This window comes from Uloborus diversus, chromosome 3 (genome assembly GCF_026930045.1).
Source record: "Uloborus diversus isolate 005 chromosome 3, Udiv.v.3.1, whole genome shotgun sequence".
NCBI lineage: Eukaryota > Metazoa > Arthropoda > Arachnida > Araneae > Uloboridae > Uloborus > Uloborus diversus.
Genome location: NC_072733.1, coordinates 195653090 through 195680335, shown reverse-complemented (window position 1 = coordinate 195680335; position 27246 = coordinate 195653090). Strand labels below are relative to the sequence as shown.

The 27246-nt window shown below is 32.8% G+C and overlaps 1 protein-coding gene across 1 annotated transcript in view; it reads right to left on the bottom strand.

The window, feature by feature from the left end:
• LOC129218506 (uncharacterized) overlaps positions 1-24748 on the bottom strand; it is a 40359-nt gene extending 15611 nt beyond the window's left edge. The window contains exons 1-3 of the mRNA XM_054852794.1: positions 24572-24748; positions 12488-12647; positions 4421-4533 (exon numbers count right to left, since the gene is read on the bottom strand). Coding sequence (XP_054708769.1) covers positions 4421-4533; positions 12488-12647; positions 24572-24748 — 450 coding nt within the window. The remainder of the gene's footprint in view (positions 1-4420; positions 4534-12487; positions 12648-24571) is intronic.
• Positions 24749-27246: the final 2498 nt, after the last annotated feature.

Sequence of the window (27246 nt, the reverse complement as noted above, 5' to 3'; positions counted from 1 at the left end):
TTTTTCTACAATGCGAAATTTTATTATACGCGATGGGTCTTGGAACGCATCCCCCTCATAAGTTGGGACAATATAAACTGATCATAAAACCTCAGCTTGATCATCCACATACTAATTGGCAAAAACACTTCACGGTGATAAAAAAAACTGTTTAAATATCATTTACTGACCAAATATTTTCCAGGAAAAGATTTTTCTTGCTGAGATGTTGCACAGCAAATGCATTAAAGATCAAATGCTTGACAATCCTGAAATGTATCAAACAGTCTTAATTGTTTTGAAAGACTTACCAATGAGTGAGCATAGGAAAGACCGATTCAAATATGCACTGTTGAAGGATGAGGGACTAAAAATGGTTATGAATATTTGAAAAGAGAAATGGCTTCCCGAAAAGAAAGTTCTTAAAAAATTTTAATAAGAAGAAGGATTACAAAGTTAAAATGGTTTATATTTAATTGATAGTTTGTTGTTGCTAATTGGTAAAATGTATCTTAAAGTACTAAGAACAAAAATGATATGAACCAGGAGTTTCAAAAGATATTGAAACAGAAAAGTAAAATATTTGAAGTTGTGCAAAGAGTAATCAAAATAATCATTGCAGCTGCTTGCAATACCAAACAGGACATTTCAATAAGAATAAATGAAAAGCATTGGAAAAACTATTTGCTGGACTTGGTGTTCATAAACGATTGTGTAAGATAAGTCCTTTCTTCTAACCCTTGAAATTTTAAGAAATTTTTCAAAGTAACAGTATGGCAGAAAAGAGGGTAATATTTGTTCAAGTACTGTTCAAAAAGAGCATATAAAGATGGTAAAAGACCTTTTGTACAGAGTTGACAAAAAACCTTTTTTTATGCTGACTGGGCCAATATTCATAACTGGTTATAAAATTGGTTAAAAATTGGTTTTAACTGGCCAAAATGAAACTAGCTTTTTATATATTATAAATTTTGAATGTAAATAAACAATAAAAGGTGTTGCTGCCTCAGTAACAGTATATTTGTTGTTGATTTTCATGAATTTTTAAATTTGCAAGAAAATCAGGTCTTGATGGAAGATAGTTAAACAAATGGCTTGACTAATGTTTAACCACATTTCATTTTGCTTCCCTATATGCTGCATCCAAAGTACAAAGGAGACAAGTCCTAATTCCACAAAGAATATTCTATTTTTAAACTAATCCAATAGTAATGACCCTTTTTGTAAACATTTTATTCTTTTTGAATTTGTCCTGGATTACGCGAATTCTACATCAAGCATCAAGCATCTGTAAAGAAACATATGGATTATTTTTTTGCAAAACTATAATTCACTTGCAATTATGTGCTGTTTGATCAGCAAGAGTAGAAAATTATTTGTATCTGCCACTGTTAGAGATAAGCAGAGCTTTCAGATTTGTTCAAGGCAAAAGTAGAAATTGTTTGGGAAATGAATGGTATTGTTAACTAATTAATAGGTACGAAATGCTTAATTTTAAAATGTGCACAGCTGTAAATTTAAAAAGAAATGACTATTTGTATATGAACATGTGAATATGTGTTTATGGATCCCCCCCCCCCGTTTTTTTTAAAAATGTCATTAGTTGGTTTAAACCACTTGAGGGATTTTTGGAGAGACAAGTTTTAACCAGTTGAAATCATATTGGTTAAAACCATTCCAACCCTGCTTTTGTAGTTCAGTTGGAATGCCTTAATACTCCCATGCAAGATAGAGAATAAACTGCAGCACAAATGTTTTTTTAAGCAAAGTAAGAAAAAATCATGGTAAAGATGAAAAAGCACAAGCAAATAGAACAAAAATTCCACTATCTTAGAGCAACAAAGACTCCTAACGCTTCAAATTGGAAGCAAAATATATTCATTAAAAATTTCAAAAGCAAAGCATGGAAGCTCACAAACATAATAACTAAAGTCTATTAGTTAAAACACATGAAATCAAAACATTAACAAACACAAAATGTGTTACGAACAAAACATATTTAATCCTATGAAAAAAAAATTGACTTGTCACTTTGCAAATTAAATTTCTATTGAGCTATTGAAAAGATAATTCCTAAATCAGCAAACAGCAAGGAAACTCTAGGAAGGCCTTAATCGATATGATTCATTCAAATAATAATTTGCTATTCGACAAAATATGCTCATATTTTCAAAAGACCTACTAATTTTAAAGGAATATGTGTTATTGGAGTAAAAGAAGGACTGTGTCATGTTAAGATATTTCTTTAATCTAATACTACAATTTGTTTATTCAGTAAGTTACCGCCCTATAGCCAGGGCTAAGACAGAAATACCTTAGCCCTGGCTATAGGGCGGTAACTTACTGAATATACCTTGCCTTGCCTGCAATATTCGAGTTGAACCGAACCATTGTTTCAGTCACTCGTCTGGACATTGCTAATTCTGAATTAGCTACCAGTTTGTTTGGCACTCTAGGCTTCCTTAAGAGGTTTTTCGCCTCCAGCTCAGTCACTCTTATGCCAGGCTGATGAGTGCTAATAAGCACGAAACTGCAGTCCTCAGCTGGAATTGACTGAGCTGGCAGTGTATTTCATGTACTACAATTTGTATCATAACCATATGAAAGTATTGTGATATGAAAGGTTAGAAATAGAGTTGAAAGCCACTGATGCAACTTGCAGCTTCCCACAGTAGCAATGAGTGTATGTTTCATTATTAAATAAACAAATACAGCAGAGTTTCGAAAATCCAAGTCTTGAAAGTTCGAGTTTCCGCTTAATCCAAGGTGCCTCACTTATATTTTAAGTTAAATTTTTTAGTAACTAAAAAATTGCCACATGAGTTGCATATATGAAATTTAAACCTTCTACAACTAACCATTTTTATGTTATCTAAGATACATACATAGGGACGCTCGCACATAGATACAGACGTCATAATAAAGGATTCAGGCACAGTCAAAATCGTGCTTTACTTGCCTACAAATTTGCTCACATAAATACGGATGGACATTGAAAAACAAAAGTCAAAATTTGTTTGAATGTAATTAAAAGGGAAAATTATGTTAAAGTTTGAGAAACTGATTTTCTTGAAGACAATAAATTCTTTTCTTTATACAAGGAAGAAAAGGTGCTTCTTATGTCGTCCGAATAGTGTACATTTTTAACCTGGAAGAAATTTTCGGATAATCCAACTTTTCAGCAATCCGAGGTGAAGTGAGCCCCAATTACCTCGGATTTTTGAGACTCTACTGTAGTTATGTATTATTAGATTATAAGCCATTTGTCATTTTTGAATTTATTAATTTACTGAGAACAATGTAAAAGGTATTATGGTCCTGTGTGCTAAACCTGTGATGAATATCAACCTATTATGATGTAGTAGTGAGTGAGAAATTGCATTCATCTAACATAAATAAGATAAATAGGATGAAAGCAGGTGCAAAGGTCTCTTCTCATTAGGGCCTGATTACCCAAAAGGTTCAGGAAGCTTGAGCTTCCCCTCAAAATTAACAAGGGGGCCCAAAATTGACTTAAAATACTTAGTTTCTGCTTTTGAATGTATTTTTTCAAGAATTTGAACATTAGAACTCGCTAAATAAAAATTTAGGAATAATTTTAATAAGTGAGGACACAGATCATAAAATGTGATACCAACCTACTTTCATCTGTGGAATTTTCCCTAACGGGCTGCAAAATACTTTTATCACACTTCATAAATTTTACGAAGTGATAAATCTGAAACAACTAACCGCCCTTAGATGCAGCAGAATGGGAGTACAAAAATATGTAATATACCAAAGTTCAATATATCTAGGGGAAACAGAGGGAGGGGACTTTAATTGGAAGAATGCTTGGCTACTTTTTGAAATAATACATATAACATTAATGTGTTTGATTTCAATGTACATAGAATTTTTAGAAAATATATACTGAAAACAAAAGGGGGGCCATGAAATGAGACTTAGCTATTCCTAACTTCAGAGGTTAATTGGGCCTTGCTTCTCATTAACGTGTATTTTAAATAGAAAAGCCATGGTGACTTGATTGTTCAACAGATGGATTAACAAATAATCCCTGCAGAATGATTAATCCATGCAAGATAGCTACTCAAGTTAGAGGTCATGAACAGCTTTTAAAGATTTCCCTGAGGATGCTGGTGTTACTTTAGAGTGTTTAGGACGTGATAAAAAGCTTAAATTTAGAATGGACAGCTGTTAAATTTAACAAGTATCTTTCTACTGTTGATGACTATCGTTATTCATTGCCTTAGTCTAATCTATTAAATATTGTTTATTTCTTTTGATTCATTCACTCCCAACTTACACCATCAACATCAACTTACATTGTCAGTCAGTTTTAAATTTAGTACATGGCTTTTGATATCAACATTTTAATGCATGCATTCATGGTATTGAATTCTCATAATCATGAAATGTAATTAGTTTTAATTCAACATACTAAAGAGGCAATAGTTTGTCCAGCAGTACCGGAAGCTGTTAAATAGCAAAAAGCTCGAGACCTTTCTTCAGCAGGAACAGAATGAGCAAAAATGTTAAAAATTGTGGGAAGACCTGTAACAAAAACAAAGATACAACACTTTAAGTGACAAATAAATTTAATTATAGTCAGTAAAAAATTGAATATACTAGAATAATTATTTATTTCTGAAAAATCCATATGCATTCTGCATAAACAAATCCTAAATTAATATACAGGTTACTTCTCTTGTTTGTTAAAAACAAGTTTTGACAAACTAAGAGGAGTAGATGTATCCATCTAACAAAATGACCAATTTTTACTGTATAAAATAGGATTGAATTCTACTCTGAATAGCAGAAAAACAGAAATTCAAACGACTAACCTGAGCCTCAGTAGCAGAATACTTTTCAACAGTCTGCGAGACTGATTAAAAGTAAAATAATATTCTGCATGAAAAACCAACATGTGATTAATCTTAAAATCTAAATCAGCACAGAAAAATGCTTTAAAATAAGTTACTAATATAAGTACATGTTACCTGTGGATTATATCTCAAACTTTAAGATAAAATTCTTCCTCAGCTAAAACTTTTTTTAAGAATCCTTTTTTTTTAAGCTGGATACTTTTGATAGTTTATGTCTTCCATTTTTGTAAACATCTCAGGATGTGTTCTGCTGTGTGCAAGTAAACAGCAGTATCTGCAGAAATGCATTTTCAAGATATTTGAAGAAATGTGTGTCAGATTCAGCTTTGACCATAGGAAAATCTTGGAATTAGATGGTTTTTTCATGCCTTTTTTTCAGCGGAAAGCAAATAAGCAAGCTTGTACGATAAAGCTAACGTACAATAGATGACAAAAATGCAAAAAAATGAAAACTTTGCAGTTACTACCCTTTACCTGCACACGGCCGTGTTAGTGGTACTATGATAAGAAAAAGTGAAGTTTCTTTTTTTCAAAAACTGTTTTGTTTGTCCTTGAGTAGGGGTCAAAGTTTAAGGTCATGGGGGGAAAAAAGAGCTTATTATATATGATTGCTTTTCTTCAAAAGCAATGAGTGAACCAAGCCAATTCTTTTAAATGTGGATACTACTTGATACTAGGTACATGCTAGCATAAATATTTTGGTGGCTCACTCATGGCTTTGAGGGCAAAGGTCAATTTTTTTTTTTTTTTTCTTTTTTGCCGTTTGGGTCCGGATATCTGCTAAAGCCGTGAGTAACCCTTGAAAATAAGTATATGATTAACTACTCACCACAGTATAGTACTAAGAAATACATAAAATAGCTTTCGTTTCTCTTTGCTTTAGCAGTTAAACGGTCTCAAAGTCTATGATATTTTAAAAATGGCCAATTTTAACTTGATCAAGAGATGTTTAATAGCAGACAATAAATATTTGTAGAATGACAACAATATTACCTTATGATCAAAATAGGATAAATCCATGACTCTAAGTTTTGACATACTATTTTTTAAGAATGGTCAAATTTGTAAAAAACTTGATTTCAGACACATTTCTGCAAACCTTTGGAGTTGCCATGGTTGTTTTTGGGTAATAACAATCTTAACACGGACCTAAAACATTAAGCATAGTAAAAGGTTTGGTTGAGCCTTTTGTCTGAAGTTAAGCAAATTTTTTCTTTCAACTTCAGAAAATTGCTAGCGAAATTTTCATTTAAGGGTTCTTTTTTTCATAATTTCAAAATGATACCAAAAAATTATCTTGTCTAAAATTTAATAGTAACATCACATAAGTCAAATTTTAAAAGAAAACTTCGGCACCTTCAGAAACTTTCCAAAAACTGAAATTTAAATTTGCCATACCTTCGTCAAAACACAGAAAAAAAAGATTTTTTCAACAAATAATTCCACAAAAAAGAAAAAAAAAATCTGATTCACTTTTTTTATGACAGTATAAAGAAGTTCTACTATTAGTTTTAGCCAAATCAAAATGCCAACTATCACAATCGCAATTCCAAAAAAAAAATTACTCTTCAATACATTTCAAAGCTATTCAAAAGAAAAATTAAACATATTCAATCAAAAAGCATCATAGCTTTAAGTGCCAAAAATAAATGCCCATTCTGAACTGAGAGAAGTCATTAACTACTGTACTAATGAAATAAATAAAGCACATAGGAGATGTATATGGACAAATCATGGTTACATAGATCATGCTAAATTTCATGGGTTAAGTGCATGCAAGCTCACAGAAGAAAATAAGTAGTGGAATGTTGGCAAAGTGAAATGATGAAATATTTACTCTGCTTTTAGTGCCACCTCTCTCATAATATTTAGCTATGTAGTAACACATGTATCCTATTTCAGTCAAGAAAAAATTATCTCAGAAAATCAAATATGAGTACAAGCAATTTTCAAAAATTAATACTCATATTGTAATATTTTATTTCATCAAAAACAACCCTGTTGTAAAAATTTCCCCGCCAAGAAAACCTTTAACTTTTCCGCACAAAAAAGAAGGCTTCACACATCCTAAACCCAAAAACCCTCAGCCTTAAAAAGTTATGATATCTAGTTTGCCCGCCAAGTATCTGCCAAACTATCATCTTCCCTCTTCTCCTCTTTCATCACATCTACTTCCATTAGAACCTCCTCCCACCTTCAACTCCTCAGAAATATGGATAGATCCTTTAAATTGTTATTCTTGTTTGGCGGGAAGCTTTTTGCTCACCAAGCAACCACTTCACTTTGAAAAGTTTCCAGCCAAACAGGATAAACAATTTAAAGTATCTATCCATATTTCTGAGGAGTTGAAGGTGGGAGGAGGTTCTAATGGAAGTAGATGTGATGAAAGAGGAGAAAAGGGAGGATGATAGTTTGGCAGATATTTGGCGGGCAAACTAGATATCATAACTTTTTAAGGCTGAGGGTTTTTGGGTTTAGGATGTGTGAAGGCCTTCTTTTTTTGTGCGGAAAAGTTGAGGGTTTTCTTGGCGGGGAAATTTTTTGCAACAGGGTTGTTTTTGATGAGATATCACATCATTTTGCATTGATATCATGTACACGTAACTATTTACAAAAAATTACAGTTTGTAACTTGAAGCAGATGGGAAATAAAAGCAAAGGTTTAATATTATACTGTTTGTATTAAGTACATTGTGGGGGGGAGGGAGGACGTGACCTTATAAATGTGTTAACCACATATGAGGGGGGTGTGACCTTATGCCAGTCTTCAAAGGGGGTGCAGAGCCTGAAAGTTTGAGAACTCCTGTTCTACACCACTAACTAAAATGATATCACATCTGCGAAAGTAGAAGCTTGATAAATGGAAAAGACCAGGGATGAACCAGATTTTTTTGGGGGGGGGGGGGAATTTTGAAAACTTTCAAAACATGGGAATTTGGACTCTCCCCCTTGGTTCAAAACAGTTTCTGTATCAACTGTTTTTGTTACCATAAAGACTGAACAAAACAGCTAATAGAATTCATGACTGATAAAGATAGCGACTTATTGATCGATATGATTGACACCTGACTGGTCTTATGTTCATTAGAATGAAACTTCAACATACGGAGCATAAAATTAAGATTGTAGTTTTGGAAGTAACTTCATCTCAAAACAATGTAAGCAAAAGTCCGTTTACGTAAAAGATTAGCAATCAAAGTCGCATCTAAAACAAAATTTATCATAAAAAACTATGGTACTTTGTTGTGAACGAACTAGAGTTAGATGAATTATGTAAGCTCGTCCGTATTTTCAAAGTTTTTCGGTGGGAGAAGGGCATAGAACCTGAATTCAATGCATTTTATAGGAAAAAAGCATCAAAATATATAATTGCATTAGTTTTTTTAGAAAACCTGAGAGGTCAATTGCCCCTCCCCCCCCCCCCCCCTCCTGTGATTACCCAAATGACTTGTCTGTATGTAGGTATATTGAAATTGTGAAATGGAGGATGTCATGAAGATAATATTACAGCTTTCAAGAAGAATACTAGTAAATGATGAATAAACTGAAATGGAATTTAGCTGCATAATGCAAATTTGAAAAAAGTCAGCGTCATTTTAAACAAGCAATAAATATTGATTTCCTAAAATAGAAAACCCAAGAAATTAAATTTTTCCTTACAGAAGCAGTAATAGGAAGTGGTACCGACATTTGAAATAATTAACCTTAATAAAATACAGGTTTCTTGAACCTTTGGTAAAGCAAAATAGTTTAGCATATTGAGCAACAGAAAAAAAAACCCCACAGGTTTTACTCGTTGAAATAACTTGAGCTATCGGAACTATTGTAGTATCGTATCTTAATACCTTACAATTAGAATGTTTATTGCCGAATGAATACTAATTGAAATCAAATCATTTTTTATCAATTTCATCAACGTATGATAGTTTGATAAGAAAAATTATAAATCGCCATTTCGTAATGACATGTTGAGTATTAGAACTTATTTTTCTAAACGTAACGATGGACTGAATTTACAGCACCTGTTTATGAGAATTCTAAATTAAAATCAGCATTAGAAGCAACAAAATGACAAAATGACTATATTTGTCGAAAAAAAGATAAGGCAGAAAATTTAAACATTTTTTTAGAAGAAATAACACATGTTAGAAAAGGAATTTTTACTCAACACTGCTAAGTTGTCGCTGTATTTTGATACTTTATTTTAATTACTATTTGATGAACTTAACTGTTATTGGATGATAATTGGGAGTAGGTAAATGAATGTGTGTGTGTGGAAATGGATTAAATCTGATTTTGAGTTATACATATACTATTTATAAGTAGTTTTATGTCCTTGTGGCTAACTACCGGAGACTGACCGACTACTGGAGCACTAACCCTGCTTTAAATTCCCTATTTTAAATGTGTCAGAAGATCTATTCATGGCCACACTTGATTCGCTTATGCTTCAGCGTTAGGGGAAATTAATGATTTTCAAACTTTATTTACTCCAGTCCATGATGTCCCTGGGGGTTGAAATTTTGTAGATGTCCTCAATGGCAATGGACCCCCAAAAATATGTATACAAAAAATCATTATCACAGCCCACTGGGGGCTGTTATAGGGGGGAAGGGGTATGTATGCAACTGTACTCGACGTCAAATCAAAGATATCACAAATTTGCCACATCGCGGATATCACAAATTTGCCACAGCGACTGTGCATGAACGCGAACTTAGCTCATTTCAAAAATCTTGCTTAAATTAATTGTAAAAATTTTGTCTGTTAACAAATTACTTCAAAACACGGATATCCACAAACATATTTCAATTCATAATGTGTTATGTTTGTGAAAAAGGCATCAATTTAGAAAATAAGCAAACCAATAAATAAGTGCTATTTTTCGCTTTCAATTATAAAGTTAAGATGTATCACATTCATATGCGTACAGTTTCATATAATATGTCACGCAGAATATTCTATTGTTTAACCCCCAGTTTCACTGACATTTAAAATTTATTCCCCCTGAAATATATCAAAACTGAAAAACAGGAAAGAAAGAAAATTCGTGTCATTGAAACTGGGGGGGGGGGGGAGGCTGTATTCTAATCTCATTCATTAATGTTTCTCTACTTAAATATAAACAATCATAGAATATTAAAACAGAAAGCCCAATGAGTTTTTTGTTTAACAGATTTTAGAGGCATTTGAAAAAAATGAGGGTTTTTAAGGAACTCTTTACATAATTGCAGACCTGTAAATTCAAAAAAAAATTTTGCAACTAGTGGCCAGAAAACACTTTTAATTAAGTTTTATAGCGAAATTTTCATTTTGAGCTGCCATCTTATTCAGGATATGAAATTTAGTGAGAACATTTAGCTTAACGATTCTTTTGGCGCTACGCTGAAAGGTTGCGTGGGTGAATTGGCTGGAGACCACGTTCTAGTTTTCATAAAAAATAAAACTCCTGGATAAAGTCAAGACTCAAAATGAAAATTTCGCTATATAAACTAATTAAAAGTGTTTTCTGGCCACTTGTTGCGGCATTTTTTTTTTTTTTTTTTGAATTTTCAGACCTGCAATTATGTAAAGAGTTCCATAAAAACCCTCATTTTTTCAAACGCCTCTAAAATCTGTTAAACGAAAAAGTGGAAGCTCTCCTTTTCACGGAACGTAGTGCTTAGTGGAACTAATAAACTGTAAAAAAAAATGAAAACTTTTGAAATTGACATACTTGAGAAAAATCAAAAAAATTATTAATTTTTTTTTTTTTCAAATGACTGTGGATAAAAAACTAAAGCACATATTTCAACATGTAGCATATGTTTTTAAAAACAAAAAAATATCCTTTTAAACAAAACAAAATATATTCTACCATTCCTGAGATAATGTACTTTAAAGATTTTGACAAAAATCCCAAGTGAGAAATCATGACAGGACCACCTTCTTTGGCGACCTGTATCTCGTCCCAGAAATTGTTTTGGGCAAAACAAAAAAAAAAAAACGTATTTCTTAATTTTTTATGAATTTTAACATATGTTAAATTCAAAAAAATTCGAGACCATCATGTTACAGCTCTTGTTGAATTGACAAGGATTCTACCTATGGATTTTCTTTCCCGAACCTATAAGATAAGCAAAGTAACAATATGAAATAACCTGCCTTTGCCTTATTGATGTTCTAGGGAAGAATAAAATATGTGGGACAGGAATTTTTATTGTGTTAAACTGTATTAGTGATAACTGAAAAGGTGATAATGGACTTAGACCATCTAAGCCTTTTCCACCATGGCATTGAAAATTTTAACTGACAATGACTGGTTGCTGCAGCCCCCTACACATTTGTTTCTCATTGTCCCCGAGTTCAAGCTTGTTAGCTCTCAAGAGGTGCTCTGGACTGCATTGGGCTGGGCTATTGTTAGAGCCAATACATTTCTGCGCCTATTGCTACTTTGAGAATATAACTGTTGAAACTCATACTGTTGCTGTTTACCTTTGAACAAATGGGCGTACTTGGGGAATAAAACAATATCTTTTCATTTGGGTATTACCACATGTCCCCAGGGGCAGACTGGTCTGCCGGCCCATGGACTGATGCGCCTTCCCGCCTATGTGCCCTCAAGGCTGAACACCTCTTTTTAATGTTTGTTTTTTTTATTTTTTATAAGTTTATTTCATTTTTCTATTTTTTGGTAAATTCCTCTTTTTTTTTTTTTGCACTATCATTTTTTTTCTTTTCTTTACACCCGTAATACTGTGTACCACTTTTTTTTTTCTTTTTTTTTTTTGCAAAATTTTTTTTCTTTTTGCGTCCTTTGGAGGCCAAGGTTGGCTCCCTCTTGCGAGACCGAGTCCGTCCCTGCCTGCCCCCTTTCCCTAGCTCCATTATCTCCATCTCCACTTGATAACTAAAAGATGGGTAGAAAGTTACTCAAAGAGTTAGGAATGCATAGTGAGCTTTCTGAAATGACACAAAGTATCAGAAAAGAAAAAAAAAAGTATTCAATCAGGAAATTTTTCCATGAAGAGGTCAGAAGTTTTGTTCATCTTAACCCAAAATTTTCTTTCAGTTCTGCGTAATTTCCGTGATATTTTTAATGTGGTTCAGTAGTAAACCAAACTTAATTAACAAAATGTTCATTTTAGCCTTGATTTCATATTGTCCATGGTCATGTTAACAGAGTTCAACAGTTTATTTTGCCCCACATTTCCCCACAAAATTAAAGCAGAAATATGAAGTTTGACCTTTATCCAAAATAAACAATAATAACTAATTATAACTACCAGAAACATTGAATGATGATCTCATCATTTGAACAAATTCATACAGAGGTTAGCAATTTTTTGACAGAGAAATATTTACACAAAATTTCATTCACTTTTAGGGCCTTTGATTTTTTTTTCCCTTCACAAAAAGATGTAAAATTTCTCATTCAAAGTAACTATTTATTTCTATTTTTACAAATAGTTTTTTGCTAATTAGGTAATAATTTAATGTTTTAGTATATAACTTTTGCTCAACAGAATCGCTTGACGTGCTGATAAGAAAACTGCAAGTGTATTGGATACGTTTTGAACAGTAATTAATTGAATACTATTTTGTTAAAATTTCCTTAAATTATTATTTTAAGATATATTCACCTATGCCTTCTCCAAGACCAAGAAAAAATCTGCAAAGGATGAGTGAAGGCAATGATGATGCTACAATGGGTGTGACAACTGTTGAAAGAGACCACAGGAAAACTGCAAATGTCATGACGAATTTGCAGCCAAATCGAGATCCTGCACTGGCTCCGACTATCTAAAATATATACACATATCAATATTGTGAAACAAATGAAGCAGATCAAAACTGGAAAGGTTCAACAAAATATACACAAAATCATTTCTAAAATGATTACAAAAAATGAGTTACATAACAAGTTTTTCCTGAAGTACACATAATGAAAAATTAAACAAATGTTTAGATTAAATACGTTTCAATTTTGTCTTTGCTAAATAAATTGATAATGATTTTTTAATTGCCATAAATGTACTTCTTCAAACAGATTACAGTAAACTCTTGTTTAATCGAATCTTCAATTTTATAAGCTTAATTCACCTAAATATAAAAATCAAAAAACAAGTTAAGTAAAAAAATTAAATTTTCATAATCTTATTTAAGCTACAAAATAAAAATGAACCTCAAAAATGAAAAACATTTTATTAGTGGTATCATATACTTTTAGCAATTAAAAAAAAGGAATAGTAAAAAAGTGTTTCAGAATATAAATCCCTTTTACTATACAAACAGTGATGTTCCATCAATTTTCCTGAGGGTTTACTCCCAGTAATCAGAAATGTAATATGTGTTTGCGATCATACACATAATATGTGGGATTATGAAAATTTTTGAAGCTTGAGGGTATACACTATATGCCTAAAAAAGTTTTGAGAGTATATGGCATATGTGGAGATGTGGCCCTATGGGAACACCACCATGGAGACTGCTGACAGTGAGGAAGCTTACAGTGACTTAAGCGCCATCAATTTATTGACATTTATTCACTTTAAGGATCTTGCATGTATGATAGCACAGTCATGTTAGAGATTTCCTGATCCATGCTGATGAAATTTTGGTGTAAACTTTGTCCGTTTTGGGCAGACAACCACAGAAGATGAGGTATTCCCAGTAGTAAAAGAGAAAGAATTTTCAGCTACAAACTTTATGCTGTCATTTGTATATCATGGTGGGTGTGAAGATGTTGAAGACATGGAACAATGGTTGGTTAATGACAAGGAGCTTCAGCAAGAAATTTTATCAGGTGATGATATCATTAGAGCAGGTGCTGACATCACTGGTTCAGGATGATGATTCCAACATCGATATGTGGCTATTGCACAAAGCATAGTTGAAGATGATGGCAAAATAAAGGTAATGTTCTAGGAACAAAGAACATGGATAAAACTATTTTTAGGTCAGATAAAAATGATGTTTTGTGAGTCAGATTTAACTATGTCATTCAGATTTTACCACATCCAACTTGGAAACAGAATGTCAATACTATGATCAAATGTGAGAATCAATGTGCTTAAACAACATTGTTTGTTTAATTATTTTTGAAATTATGAGCAAAATAATCTAATTTAGATACTTGTGTTAAATGAATGTCGAAAAAAAGTTTATGTTCTTGTAATCATTTTTAAAAATCATTCATCTGTATTGTAGCATGAGTTACCATCCGCTGATTAAATTTTAACCTTAACATTAAGGGGAGGTGGGGCACGTTGGTCCGCTTTTTTACTTATTATTTTTTTCTCATCAAAAAATTTAATGAGCTGTTTGATTTTCTGCAATGAGTTTCACTCAACACTTCTCAACACCACAGATTTTTTTAAAAGTGTTGAATTGATTAACATTTTTTTTATATTAGTTTTTTAACGGAACCTCATAAAGTGGACCAACGTTCCCCAAGGGTGGGGTATGTTGGCCCGCCTGGTGGGGCACACACGTTGGGCCACATAACTCAAACAATATGTTATAATTTTAGTGATAAATAGTATCAAACTTTATAACTACCTTATTCTCTTTTGTGTGTAGAGTGAAAAATATAGTTTAAAGATCAATATATAACATTAATTTGATTTTAATTGATATATCATCTTTATTTAAAAACAGCAAAAAGTATACACTATTAGTACACAATTATTTTTTAAAATTCAAAAGAAAAATCAATTATTGAATATTCATGAAACAATGCAGGTTAAAAGTTAACTAAAGATGCATTAAATGATATCTGGGAATATGTAAAAGTGCTGCTTTTTGAGCTTTGGAAGTAGCACTTTTATTGGACTGGGTTTTGAAAAGAAAAGTCATATGTTACTTTTATGCAAAGTTGCATCAATATTTGCTATGGGGGAAGCTCTTTTTTTCTTCATTGCATTGCATGAAACAATTTCAAAAAGAAAAGAATCCTCTTATATTAATAAAATATATTTCAAAGAAAAAGTACAATAAAATTAACAGCGTTAAGTCAGCATATCTTTGTGTTCTAAAATCAAAATTAGATAATCTTAAGTAAAACTATATTTTCATTCCTTTAATCAATTATTTGTTTCTATGTATTGGGTGAGTGCAAAAGTTCGTGCGGAGTTTGTGAAAGAAAGTCATACAGTGATTAGGCAAGCAAAACTCTTTATTCAATCAATGATATATTCTCCATCGTTGTCTATAATCTTCTTCCAACGTTCTGGCAGCATACGGATGCTCCTATCATAAAAACTGCGTGGTTTAGATTCGAAGAACGAAGACACGACGTTTTGTAAGGCATTCAAAGAGTCAAGTTTTTTTCCATTTAAATGATTTTGCAATGACCGGAATAAGTGATAATCCGATGGTGCGATATCAGGAGAATACGGTGGATGAGTTAGGACATCCCATTTCAGGCTGTTCAGTTTGCGTAGCGTCTGTCTTGAAACGTGTGGTCTAGCGTTATCTTGATGAAAGACTACGCCTTTGCGATTTGACAAACTCGGACGTTTCTGTTTGATTTCTCGGTTCAGATTAGTTAATTGACAACAGTACTTGTCCGAATCAATCGTTTGGCCGGCGGGGAGAAATTCAAAATAAATTATACCCTTGCAATCCCACCAAACACAGAGCATCACCTTCATCGGGTGCAAACTGGCCTTTGCCATTGCGTCACCATGTTCACCTGCCTGTTTCCATGTGCGTTTGCGCTGAACGTTGTTGTACAGGACCCATTTTTCATCGCCCGTCACTAATCGATCCAAAAATGGCTCGTTTTTGAGCCGCCCGAGTAAAGATACGGCAGCAGAAATTCGCTGGATTTTGTTGCTCTCGGTCAACAAATGGGGCACCCATATATCGAGCTTTAAATCAAATCCAATTTTTTTTAAACGCTGAAAAGCGGTTGATCGGTCAACGTTAAGTGCTGTAGCAACTTCCTCTGTTGAAATTCGCGGAGTATTCTAAACTAAAGAACGCAAAACGTCGTCATCAATGTCGGAAGGTCGACCTGAGCGTGGCTCGTCTTCTAGCTTAAAATCTCCGCAACGCAATTTTGCGAACCATTTTTCCACAGTTTGTTTAGCTGGTGCTTGATCTTGATAAACGTCTTGAATGTTTTTTACGGCTGCTGCAACGTTTATTCCCTTCCGAAACTCGTAAAGCATAACATGCCGTAAATGCACTTTATCAACACTCATTTTAAAAGTAATCTTTCTCGAAGCAGTTTGTATCTGCACAAATTATTTTGATTGGAATGAAAGCTGCACATGTCACCTTTCCAACAATCTGACTTACGTAGATAGTGGTATTAATGACAACACGTTACGCCCGTTCTAACGCCATCTATTGCAACTCCGCACGAACTTTTGCACTCACCCAATAGAATGCTTGTTTAGCAAAAAAAAAAATTGTTTAATACAGGAACTTTATTATAGAATGTATTGCATATTTTACTCTTGGAAAACAAATTGTCTGCAAAAATTTTAAAGTACAGTAGAATCCCGATTATTCGAGCTAATTGGGACCGCTAGTGCATCAGATGTCTGAAATCTCAGTTAATAGAAACTTTGCATTAAAACCTGTCAGGATCTCAAGGTATTAATTAAAATACAATCAAATATTTTTAAAAGATAAAAATGACCATGCAAAAAGCAATGTTTTACAGTTAAAAAACTAAAATAGAATATAACTTGTAGTATATAAGTTTTAAAAAAATTTATTTTTTTTTTTTTACAATGCCAAGTTAAATATTGAAAGATGCATTTAAAGAAACAAACTTCTAGAAAATATTCTTATTTTCAAATTTAAAACTCATCATTTAATATTAAGTTTAGGGCAGTTCTCAAAAGGTGGGAACAAAAAAGTTAACTTTGAGCAATTTCAAAAATTTTCAAATTTGACATCAATTTTGCTTTTATTCTATAGTATGCATACCTAGAACACAATATATGAACATGAAAAGACAGCAGGTATTTGTAAAAATTGTTAATTAGCAAATTAAATCAGCAGTCTGTAGGTAACAGATTTTGGACATTGTTGTCCTGTAGGTAACGGATTTTGGACATCATCATAATGTAAGTTTCACCATTTTTGACAATTGTTAATCTGATTTTTAGCTTTTCCAATGAAAGTTTTATTTACTACTTTTTGAATTTTGCAATTTAATAATAAAGAGGATATTAATCAAGTACTTGAATGGCTATACATACTGCTCTTTACATATAATAAAGTTTTGGAATGATTTTGAAAAAGTTGATGAAAGGTAAAAAAAAGCTTCAAATTAAAAATAATACAAATGTAAAAAGTGACTTCAGTTTTATAAATGAATATTTTTGTTAATGTGATAAAAATTAAAACGATGTCTAAAAATAATTACTGAAAAAAAGAAATTCGTATTTCTATTTGGAGATTGTTAAATTATGTTCCGAAAAGAAAGAGAAAAAAAAATCTAAAATAATAAAAGCGGGGGGGGGGGGGGGATTGCTAGCGCAGGTGATAAAGTCGCCAAAACTGGTGCAGCTGACGAAAAACTACATTTGTCAAACTGGATTTCCCCTCTGGTAACCTTTAGCTTATCGTACACTGTGTGCCAACGGAGTTTGCTTGGCGATTTTAGCGCAAAATGGCTTTCGTTCGATCATAACCAGCCATGTTTCTACTGTAATTTATGTATTGTTCAATGTGTAACGTATTAATTATGCAAAATACCAATGGATTAAAGAAGATAACATTATAAAAACCTTTTTTATTGAGGTTAGAAGACAGTGGATGATCAAAAATTATGAATAAACGGACAGAATTACCGGCGTCAAGATCGTAACGCCATTTGGACATCTCACATGTATGTTTAAGAAAAATTATTTTTCTTCTAAGATACTGCATAAAAGCTTATGAAAACACTTTTGAACAATTAAAAATTGATTCTCAGGATCGATAAATGCCTTTAAAACGAAAACATCATATACTTAGTTTTCAAATAATAGCATTGTAAAGATCGTAACTTTTGGACATACATCAAATTTCAAACTTACTTTTTTCTAAAATCGTTTACAAAGTAAATAATCTGTTTTTACTTTTGTTATTTGTGTAAAATATTAACAAAAAATTATTCAGTGTAAGATTCATACCTTTAATTGTTTTTTGAAACGTATGGAAATAATTTATAAAAAAATTTTTTAATGGTACATTTGCTCAGTTAACATTTTGGTATGTCCAAAATTGTGCCTTTTAGCAAAGAAGATATATTTTTAAGGGCATTTGAAGAGCAATTTTTCCATAATTTATGTCAATTCTTGTCTCTATACAGTATTATAATTTAACTCAAAAATTTTTGAGTTAATTAAAATGAAAGTTATTTGGTGTTGAAGCTTCAAAGTTGAGGTCTGTGTTTGCTCCCACCTTTTGAGAACTGCCCTTTAAAGTCTTTTTTTTAACACACTTAGTTATCGGCTCGGTTATAATCGAGGTTCTACTGTATATTCGAACACATAAATAGTAAAAAAGTGCAGATATGAAATAAATCTTTTGGTAAAATTAATTTAGTATAATTTTTGTTAAATAATTATAAAATATATCTTTGCTTTTTTTTTGTCCTAAGTTTTTATTATTATTTCGAAGCATGTGTAACATGAAATGAAATGTATAATATACAAACAGTCAGAATATTGTTATATAATGATTGAGATTTAAGAGAAAAAAAAAGTTTTAAAATTATGTGGGGTAGGTTGGTCCGGTCCAACATGTCCCACAAAGAGTGGACCAACCTACCCCACCTTCTTGGTCAGAAAAAGTGCTGTCATAATCTTTTTTTTTTTTTTTTGCCAGAAAATGAAAACATTTCCAATTATTATGAACTAAAGGAACTTACTTTAAGAAAGGAATTCCACAATCTCGATGAAAGCCATTAAAAAAAATAAAGTTACAGTTTTCTGAAAATTACTTAGGACTACTGAAATGACACTTTCAGGAATAAAATTTGTTCAATATAACTGTACCATGTGATTTCATTACAGGATTTGTAGGACCAGAAGTGTTATTTGTTGGTCATAAAATAAAATAAAAATATCAATAGTATTAAAATAATTGAGACCAGTCCACTGTGCCCAGCGGTCCAAAATACCCCACCTCCCCCTATGTAGACTGGGATTTATTTTATTTATTTATTTGGTAGCCAATGGTTACTAATACATTAATCTTTGGTAGTCACTTAAAATTTTTGATAGCTAACAAGTTTTTGCCTCCTGAATTCAGTTATAAAGTTGCAGTATGTAAGAAGTCTGTATTTAGATTTATTTCATGATTAATTTTGAATTATGCAAAATATATCTTACATGCATGTTAAAATATTGTACATAATTAAAGAAATTACTGAACTGATATTTAAGATTTGAAATTTGTCACTTTTATGAAAGAAATTAGAAGGTAAAGTCAAAAAGATAAAAATCAGTAAAAAAGTTTCGTTTTTAAAATAAAGATATTTGCATGCATTTTGATAACATTAAATAAAATCTAATGAATATTCAATGTTATTCTTCTAAATCCTAGAGCATTAGGCGATCAACTTTGAGCGATACTTATAAAAATTATTTATGTTTATTCAAAAATTATTAAATACCAATAATTCCATAACAATTGCAATTAAGTTGAAAAAAAATGAATTTTTGAAATTAATATCTATATATATAAAACGCTTATGCGTGGCGCAAAATTAACCTTTATTCCTTTCTCTCTGTTGGCAACGATTTGCTTTGTTTACGTATGATCGTTGGTTACAAGTGCTGCAGACTCGCTTCTAGCGTTAAGATGTCTAGCATTAGAATTTTGATTTTAGAATGAGTGTTTTCGATCACATGAATATAATTTACAAAGAAGAGAGCAGTGGGCTTGGGGTGTCTTTAGATGAAAGATTTAAATGCTGATCTGTCAGAAATGCTACTGATAGGATTAGGCATGCAAACGTACGCCGTGAACCATGAATTGCAAATCCAGTGAGTTCTATAAGTTTCCAAACATATTTCCGGTATAATCATGCACTTTACTGGAGAAAAATATTATTGTATTTTTTAAAAAAAGTTAATAATAACACTGATACTTATCCTCGAATACCACTTATTTTATCCGATAGTAACGTGCCTTTTAAATTCAAACGTGAACAATTTCCCGTTAGATTAGCATTCCCCCCCCCCTCCCAATAACTATAAATAATGCACAGGGTCAAACTTTTAATAGAATTTGTTTAGATTTGACAAAACCACTTTTCAGACATAGTCATGTCAATGTAAGTCATTCAAAAGTCAGATCATTTGATTATGTCTCTGCTGTATCTGAAAACCCAGAAATCTTCTATCGTGTAATGTAGAGAAGTATTATGATTTTCTTCTTCTTTTTATTTTTTAAAATCCTTTGCAAAGCTAATGTTGCTGTTGAAAGGTTTTTCCTTTAACCATAGTGCTTACAAAAAATAAAGTTCCCTACTTACCAGAGCTGCAGAGTCAGAGGGAAAATGTCTTACTCCGACTCCAAGATTTTTAGACTCCGACTCCTTTACCCAAAATTAGTCCGACTCCGGCTGTGACTCCGCAAATATTGGCAGAGCTGTGAATTTTGAGAGAAAATTACCGACTCCGTCTCTTGAAATTTTGAACCTCTGACTTCGACTTCTTTACCAAAAAACAAGTCCAACTCCAGAGCCCTGCTATAGCTCGACCACGAAAAGAAGGCGGATGACCTTGATGCAAAAAGATCATTTGTAATAGGCTGTTTGTTATTATTTTGGAATAGATAGGTTTAGAGAGACCATTCCTCTTACTGTTTGGTGCTTTCTGGCAGATTCTACCGATTACAAATGATGCAAATGATGTTTCGCTTCAAGATCATCTGCCTCCTTTTCGTGGTCAAGCTTTACTAACTGCAACCTGTAAATACTGAAGTTTTTTTCCAACCACATTTTTGTATATACAGTGACGCACCGTTTATACGTTTTTTAAGGGACTATGAAAAAACGTATAGTTGGTAAAGATTAATGTATATTAGACTCTCCAGGGACCAATTTAGAAAATGTATAATTGATAAAAACGTATAAAAGAGAAACGTATAAACCCTGCTTCACTCTATTATGTTATTCCACATAGACTAAATGAATTTATTGGACAATTCTCATTGCAAAACATGTTAGTTTTGCAATGCATTGAAGTTAAGAACTGAACAACAACCACAAAGTAAAGCAACAAATTGAACCATGAGGACCTGAAGAGCGAAACATTTTACATACTTTTGCAATGGTATTGAGGTTAAGAACTGAACCACAGTGATAAAGTAAAGCAACAAATTGAATCATGAAACCTGATTTTACTGCTAATATGTTTTCACAAAATCATTTTGATTTTGTGCTTTATTTATAGTCATTAAGAAGGCTAATCTAACAGAAAATTGTTTATGTTTAAATTTAAGGCATATTACTACCGGATGAAATAAGTGGTATCCGAGGTATGACATAAATATTAGTATTATATAATAATCACTAATTTTTTTTGCCACAATAATATTTTTCTCCGATTTTATAATTCTCAGTCTTAGGTCAACCTTTTTTTTCTCCAGTACAGTGCATGATTAATCCATAAATGTGTTCGGAAACACTTTCGGAACTCTCTCAATTTGAAGTACACGGTGTGCATTTGCACACCTTAGCCTATCGGCAGCATTTCTGACCGATCTGCCTTCAGATCTTTCATCTGAAGACTTCGTAGCCCACTGCTCTCTTCTTCGTAAATTATATTCAAGTCCTCTGAAGCCCAGTGGCTCAGTGATAGCGTTTCGCACTTCCACGCTGCAGGTCCGGGTTGGATCTCCAGGTCCGGCATGTTTGACTCAGCCATTCATCCCTTCAGTGAGTCGATAAAATAAGTACCAAACTTACTTGGGAACTAAACCCTGGGGGTTCGGCGATAGGCTGACCTCTTAACCGGAAGATCTGCCTAGCACCCCAGAGGCCTTGGTCAGAAGGAATGAGATGGATACAGTAGGCCTTGGCCCTCATGAGATGTTGTGCCACTGTGGGTTTGGTTTTTTAACTTTTAAAACATTCAATCTAACATTTTTTTACTAAATCACTGCTTTCAGAGAATGTCAGAAGTTGCTTGCTCTTTGCAACTGTTAGACATTTTAAAACATATATACACACATATTTTGATATTTTGACACTGAACATAGTATAATTAATAACCATGAAATGATTTTCAGTTGCTTAGTTTTTAGTTTTTACAGTGTGTAAATATTGTAGGGTTTTTTTCACTGCAATTTCTTTTGCATTCAGTAAATGTAGGAAACAACGATTATATTATGTTTGTAATTTTATTACAAAAATGTTCCCTTGCATACTTCTCTCAAAAGATAATGGAATTGCAAACTTATGCTTTATAATAATCTAATGGACAAGTTGCATGTCAAAGTAATTGTCCCCTTTAAATGTATGAAAATCAAAAGTGTTATGAGATTGATATAAAAATAAACACTGCCCTTTTTTAATACAAATACAGCTAGACATTTTGGTGACCGGATCGCGAAGCGATCCGAAGGAACTCGGTAAGCAGTTCCGGGGCTTGGCGAGCTTTAGCGAGCAGGGGGCGATAGCCCAATATTTAAAAGAAATACATTTAAGCCAGGATGTGTTGAATTGATTTCAAACTTTTAAAATAATTAAAATATTTACAGGATGCAAAAGGATTGAGATTTCAAACACGTCATTCAATTATCAGTTTAATATCTGCACGATATTTAGAATGTTTCTAACAATAAAGGATTTTTTTTAATGTGGTGAAAACTATGAAATACCTTTTAAGTGCTTGAAGTCATTTAAAAAAATGCCAAAATGTAGTCCAATCTTCAAAATAAAGCAAAGCATTGTAGAGCAAAAAACATTGACAAGTAATTTAAAGCAATACATGTAGTTATTCCATTTAAAAAAAGTTGGTTTTTAATACCCTTAACAGTTCTTTTATATCCATTTCTATTATTGGATACAGTTTAAAATAATGTGGGTTGAAAAATCAAAATGTATGAAGTTTTTTTATTAGCGTCAATTTCTTCACTCTACAAAATTTATCATCGAGTTTAGTGCAAATTTTGGAGAAATCTAGGGATACACAAGCTTTGATGGATTCATGGATTAATAATTGGGGTAATTTATTGAAAAATGACTTTCAATAAATTAATAGTTCATTTTTTACCTATCTTTCACTATCATACACTTTACCTATCATACACTTTAAAAACTAATGTGGTTTGAAAGGTCAAAAAGTATGAAGCTTTTTTATTTGTGTCAATTTCTTCAATCGATCGAATTTATTGCTGATTTCAATGAAAATTTAAGATACTTTTGCGATAAGCAAGCTTTGTTTGATGCAGGGATCAATAGATAGGGAAAGGGTATTTTGGAGATTTGTGGAAATGTGATAATTTCAATTTGAATACTTTATAAGCAGTGTGAATTGCAAATTCAGTAACGCTTTTGGGAGCAGAAAATAAAGACGATTTCAATTGGCAATATCTCGTACAGAAAATCAAGTTGGGAGAGGGAAGCTTAGTAAAAAGATGAAAGTTTATGGCAAAATAAATACAATATACAAGAAAAACACTTGATTCATAGTGAGCCTCGATGTCACAAAAAGATCAGAAAATGATACTGCGTAGTGTATACTGCGATAATTCAGAGAGTTCTCTTTTTGATACAGTATATATATTTTATCTCAGTATGGGTGATGCTGTGATTTTTTACAGCCAATTTACTGGAGTATTTTTGATCATCCCTGTGATGATCGGCATCAAAATAATTGGTCGCCTTTAAATTTTTTGGTAGCCAATTGGCGACCTCTAATCTGCATCTTTACCTCATAACAAAGTTTCTGAAATACTCCAAAAACAAAAAGTAATATTTCAGCAGAAAAATGACTTTTTTTGTTTAATACAATAGTGTTTTTTTTCTTTTTTTTTGGTAGCATGAGAATAAAATATTAAAATACTTAGTTATTGTAATTAATATTTTACATACTTAATTACTTTTACTCACAAGATTTTGATTCACATAAATTCTCATCAGCATGATTTCTGTTTTGAAAGAAAATAAAGGCTATATTTCGATTTGTGCCATGCTCGTAAAATATGATTTTCAAAGTTTTATTTCTAAAATTTTTTTGGTTTTTGTGGGATTTTCGTAAAGTGGATCAAGTATCCCTAGTTCTTCATCTGAAAAAATATTATCACAATTTTTTTCGCAATGACAAAAAATAAAGAAACTACAAGTAATTATGAACTAGATAAATTACTTTTTAGAAGAAAAATTCAATTTATTGCTCTATTTTTCATGAAAGCCCATGAAGAAAAAAATGAAGTAGCAGACTTTTGAAAGTTACTCAGCACTGCCAAAATGCAGTAAAAATTTGTTCCTGAAATAAAATGTGTCTAATATAACTGTCATGCGCTTTCAGTAAAGGATTTGCAGGACTATATGTGCTATTTGTTGGCCATTTATTAAAATAAAAATAAATAATAGTATTAAAATTATAGAAACTGGGTCAACGAGCCCTGACTCTCAATGAACAAAAAAAGAATGACGATTCCCCCTATAAGTCATAGATTTCCTTAGCAGAAAAGTTAATTACATAGAATCTGCACTGAAACAGTTTTAGCAACCAAATACAATAACTAAATAAAAAACTAACCTGACTAGTTATATAACCAAAGGCAAAAGCGCTAAATATCCACCCTTGCCAGTGTAAACTCCATTTATATTGGTCTGTCATAGGAATAATGGCTATTGGCATAATAATTCTGTCAGCAGCATTTATAAAGTTCGCAGCAGAACACAAAGCTATGGTTTTTGAAGTTTTGAGAAGCATCTTGCACGCTAAGTTTTAACAAAATCCGTCATTTATTTCATTATACGCGATGAATCATTTGTGCGATAACACAAAACAAATAAACATTCTGCTGTAAATAGCATTGCCGAATCAGTCAAGTTTAAGTCGCATGTGATTCGTTCGATTTCAAATATGAAGTTCAGACTTTTTTTTTTTAATGTTCAAGACATTAAAACAGCCTGTAAAATTTTAACTGAATGAATACATCGTGCTTTTACAGCATTTAATAAGTCTGCGCGATTTCTTTGGAATTCGCATTAGCGCTATTATTTGTACACATTCGCAGAAGACAAATTTTAAAAGTTGAGTTGTTTAAAACTTTTTGGTCCTGCTCCGAAAAGAGGTTGCGTTCGTCGACCATGACTGGTCAACCGGTGACTAACCGCAGCATTCTCGGTCGACCGCAATTTGAACTGTTGATTGGTTGATTGAAGCATGTGACATGATAAAAACGAAACCAGCTTGTCTGCTACAGTGTTCTGCTACGGTGCCAAGCTACCAATTAAACTTTACTTATAATTGTTTTTAGTGATGCTCTTGACTTGTTTTCATATTTTGCGATTGGTTGGGAAATGTCAAGTGCTACATTTAGGGCATGGAAATAAGTGCACAAGTTATTATTTGCAAGGTTCAGTCATTAGTCAGGCAGACAAAGTTACTGATCTGGGGGTCTTAATAAGTCAGGATTTAAAGTTTAGCCAACAGTGCAGCATTGCTAGTAACAAAGCCAATAAGATGCTTGGGTTTATCAATAGATCTATTTCAAACAAATCTAAAGAAGTTCTTCTGCCCTTATATAGAAGTTTGGTAAGACCCCATTTGGAGTATGCTGTTCAGTTCTGGTCTCCTTATCTTAAGAAAGATATTAATGTATTGGAAAGGGTTCAAAGGCGGGCTACAAGGCTAATAAATGGACTTTCCCACTTAGATTATGATTCCAGGCTTAGAAGGCAGAAAATGTACAGTCTTGAGCAAAGAAGAGACCGAGGGGACATGATTCAGTTGTTTAAATTTATTAAAATGAAAGATGTTACATGGCTGAAGTTTAGCACTGAAAACAGGACAAGGGGTCATTGTTTTAAGGTAATTAAATCTCGGGCAAACATAGATATTAGGAAAAATTATTATTTTAGCAGGGTAGTGGAACCTTGGAACAGCTTACCGGAGGACGTGGTAATGAGCAAGGGATGGGCCATTGATCTTCACTGGGGATTGTAAATTGACTAGGACCAGTCTAGCTGGGTCCAGAGCCTGTTGCTGGTCGTCACTTTTGTATTTGTATTTATTAATTATTCATGAACTGTAGATTTATTGGTTTTCTTTTCATATTTTGATTTGTAGTATTGGTATTTGTTTCACGTCCATTCTTTGACTCTTTACTGTTTACGATCATTTCATATATTTTTCCATTTCTAATTTTAACTTTCATCTATTGTCTACTATCCTCCCTTTGCCACTTTTTGTGTTTATTTCTACACAGGAAGATTGCGTATTATCATTTGCACTGATTGATCTAATTTTTCGTGCCGATAAATATAAAGTTTCCTTTAAAAGTGTAGCTAGAACATACTTGTATCATAGCAGATCGTAGTAATTTAGCAATATACACTCAAGAACATTGAAAATAGCGCCCCAAGAAGGAAGCATTGAATTGAAGTGAAATTTAATATACATAACAATATAGGTGACAGATATACTTGATCTGAAAGTTCATGCAATTAAACAGATAGTCTGAAAGGTTGGGACCCCCTCCCCCCTGGTCTACTCAGTGGTACCCCTGCTCCTCACCGTACACCCAAGAAATGAGATAAATACAGTGCTACTTCAACAGAGCATTGGACCCCTTTTTGCTGCAATACATGCCGCAGCACGAACCGGCATTGAGCTAAATAAACGTCTGATGTTGTCTTGAGCTTGAGGCAAATGGACCCCCAAATTTTGAGCAGCCACTTTTAAATCTTGCACAGAGAAGCACGGCGGCATCAGGCGTTTTAGCTGATCCCATACATGCTCTATACGGGACAAGTCGGGGGAGCAGCTGGCCATGGAAGAGTCTCAAAAGGAGGTAAAAAGTCTTGGACAATTCTTTGCTGTATGCGAGCGAGCATTATCTTACTGGAAAATTGCTCCTGAGAGACCATTTAGGAATGGTCCTATATGTGGTTGCAGAATGTCATTAACATAACGCTGGCCCGTTAAGGTTCCACGTACTACAGCTAGAGTGAACCGGCTATCATAGGCTATGGCCCCCCAGACCATTATTCTTGCTGTTCGGGAAGTGTGTCGTGCGATAGAGTGGATTGAATGGTACCTTTCTCCAGGGCGCCTCCACACCCGTACGCGGTTATCATCAGACCTTAAAACGAACCGGGATTCATGACTGAACACCACCTTTTTCCAGTCAGTGACTACCCACATCGCTCTGGCTTGCATCATTGTAGACGGAGTTTGCTTAACGTTTTGGTGCTAAAGGGAGT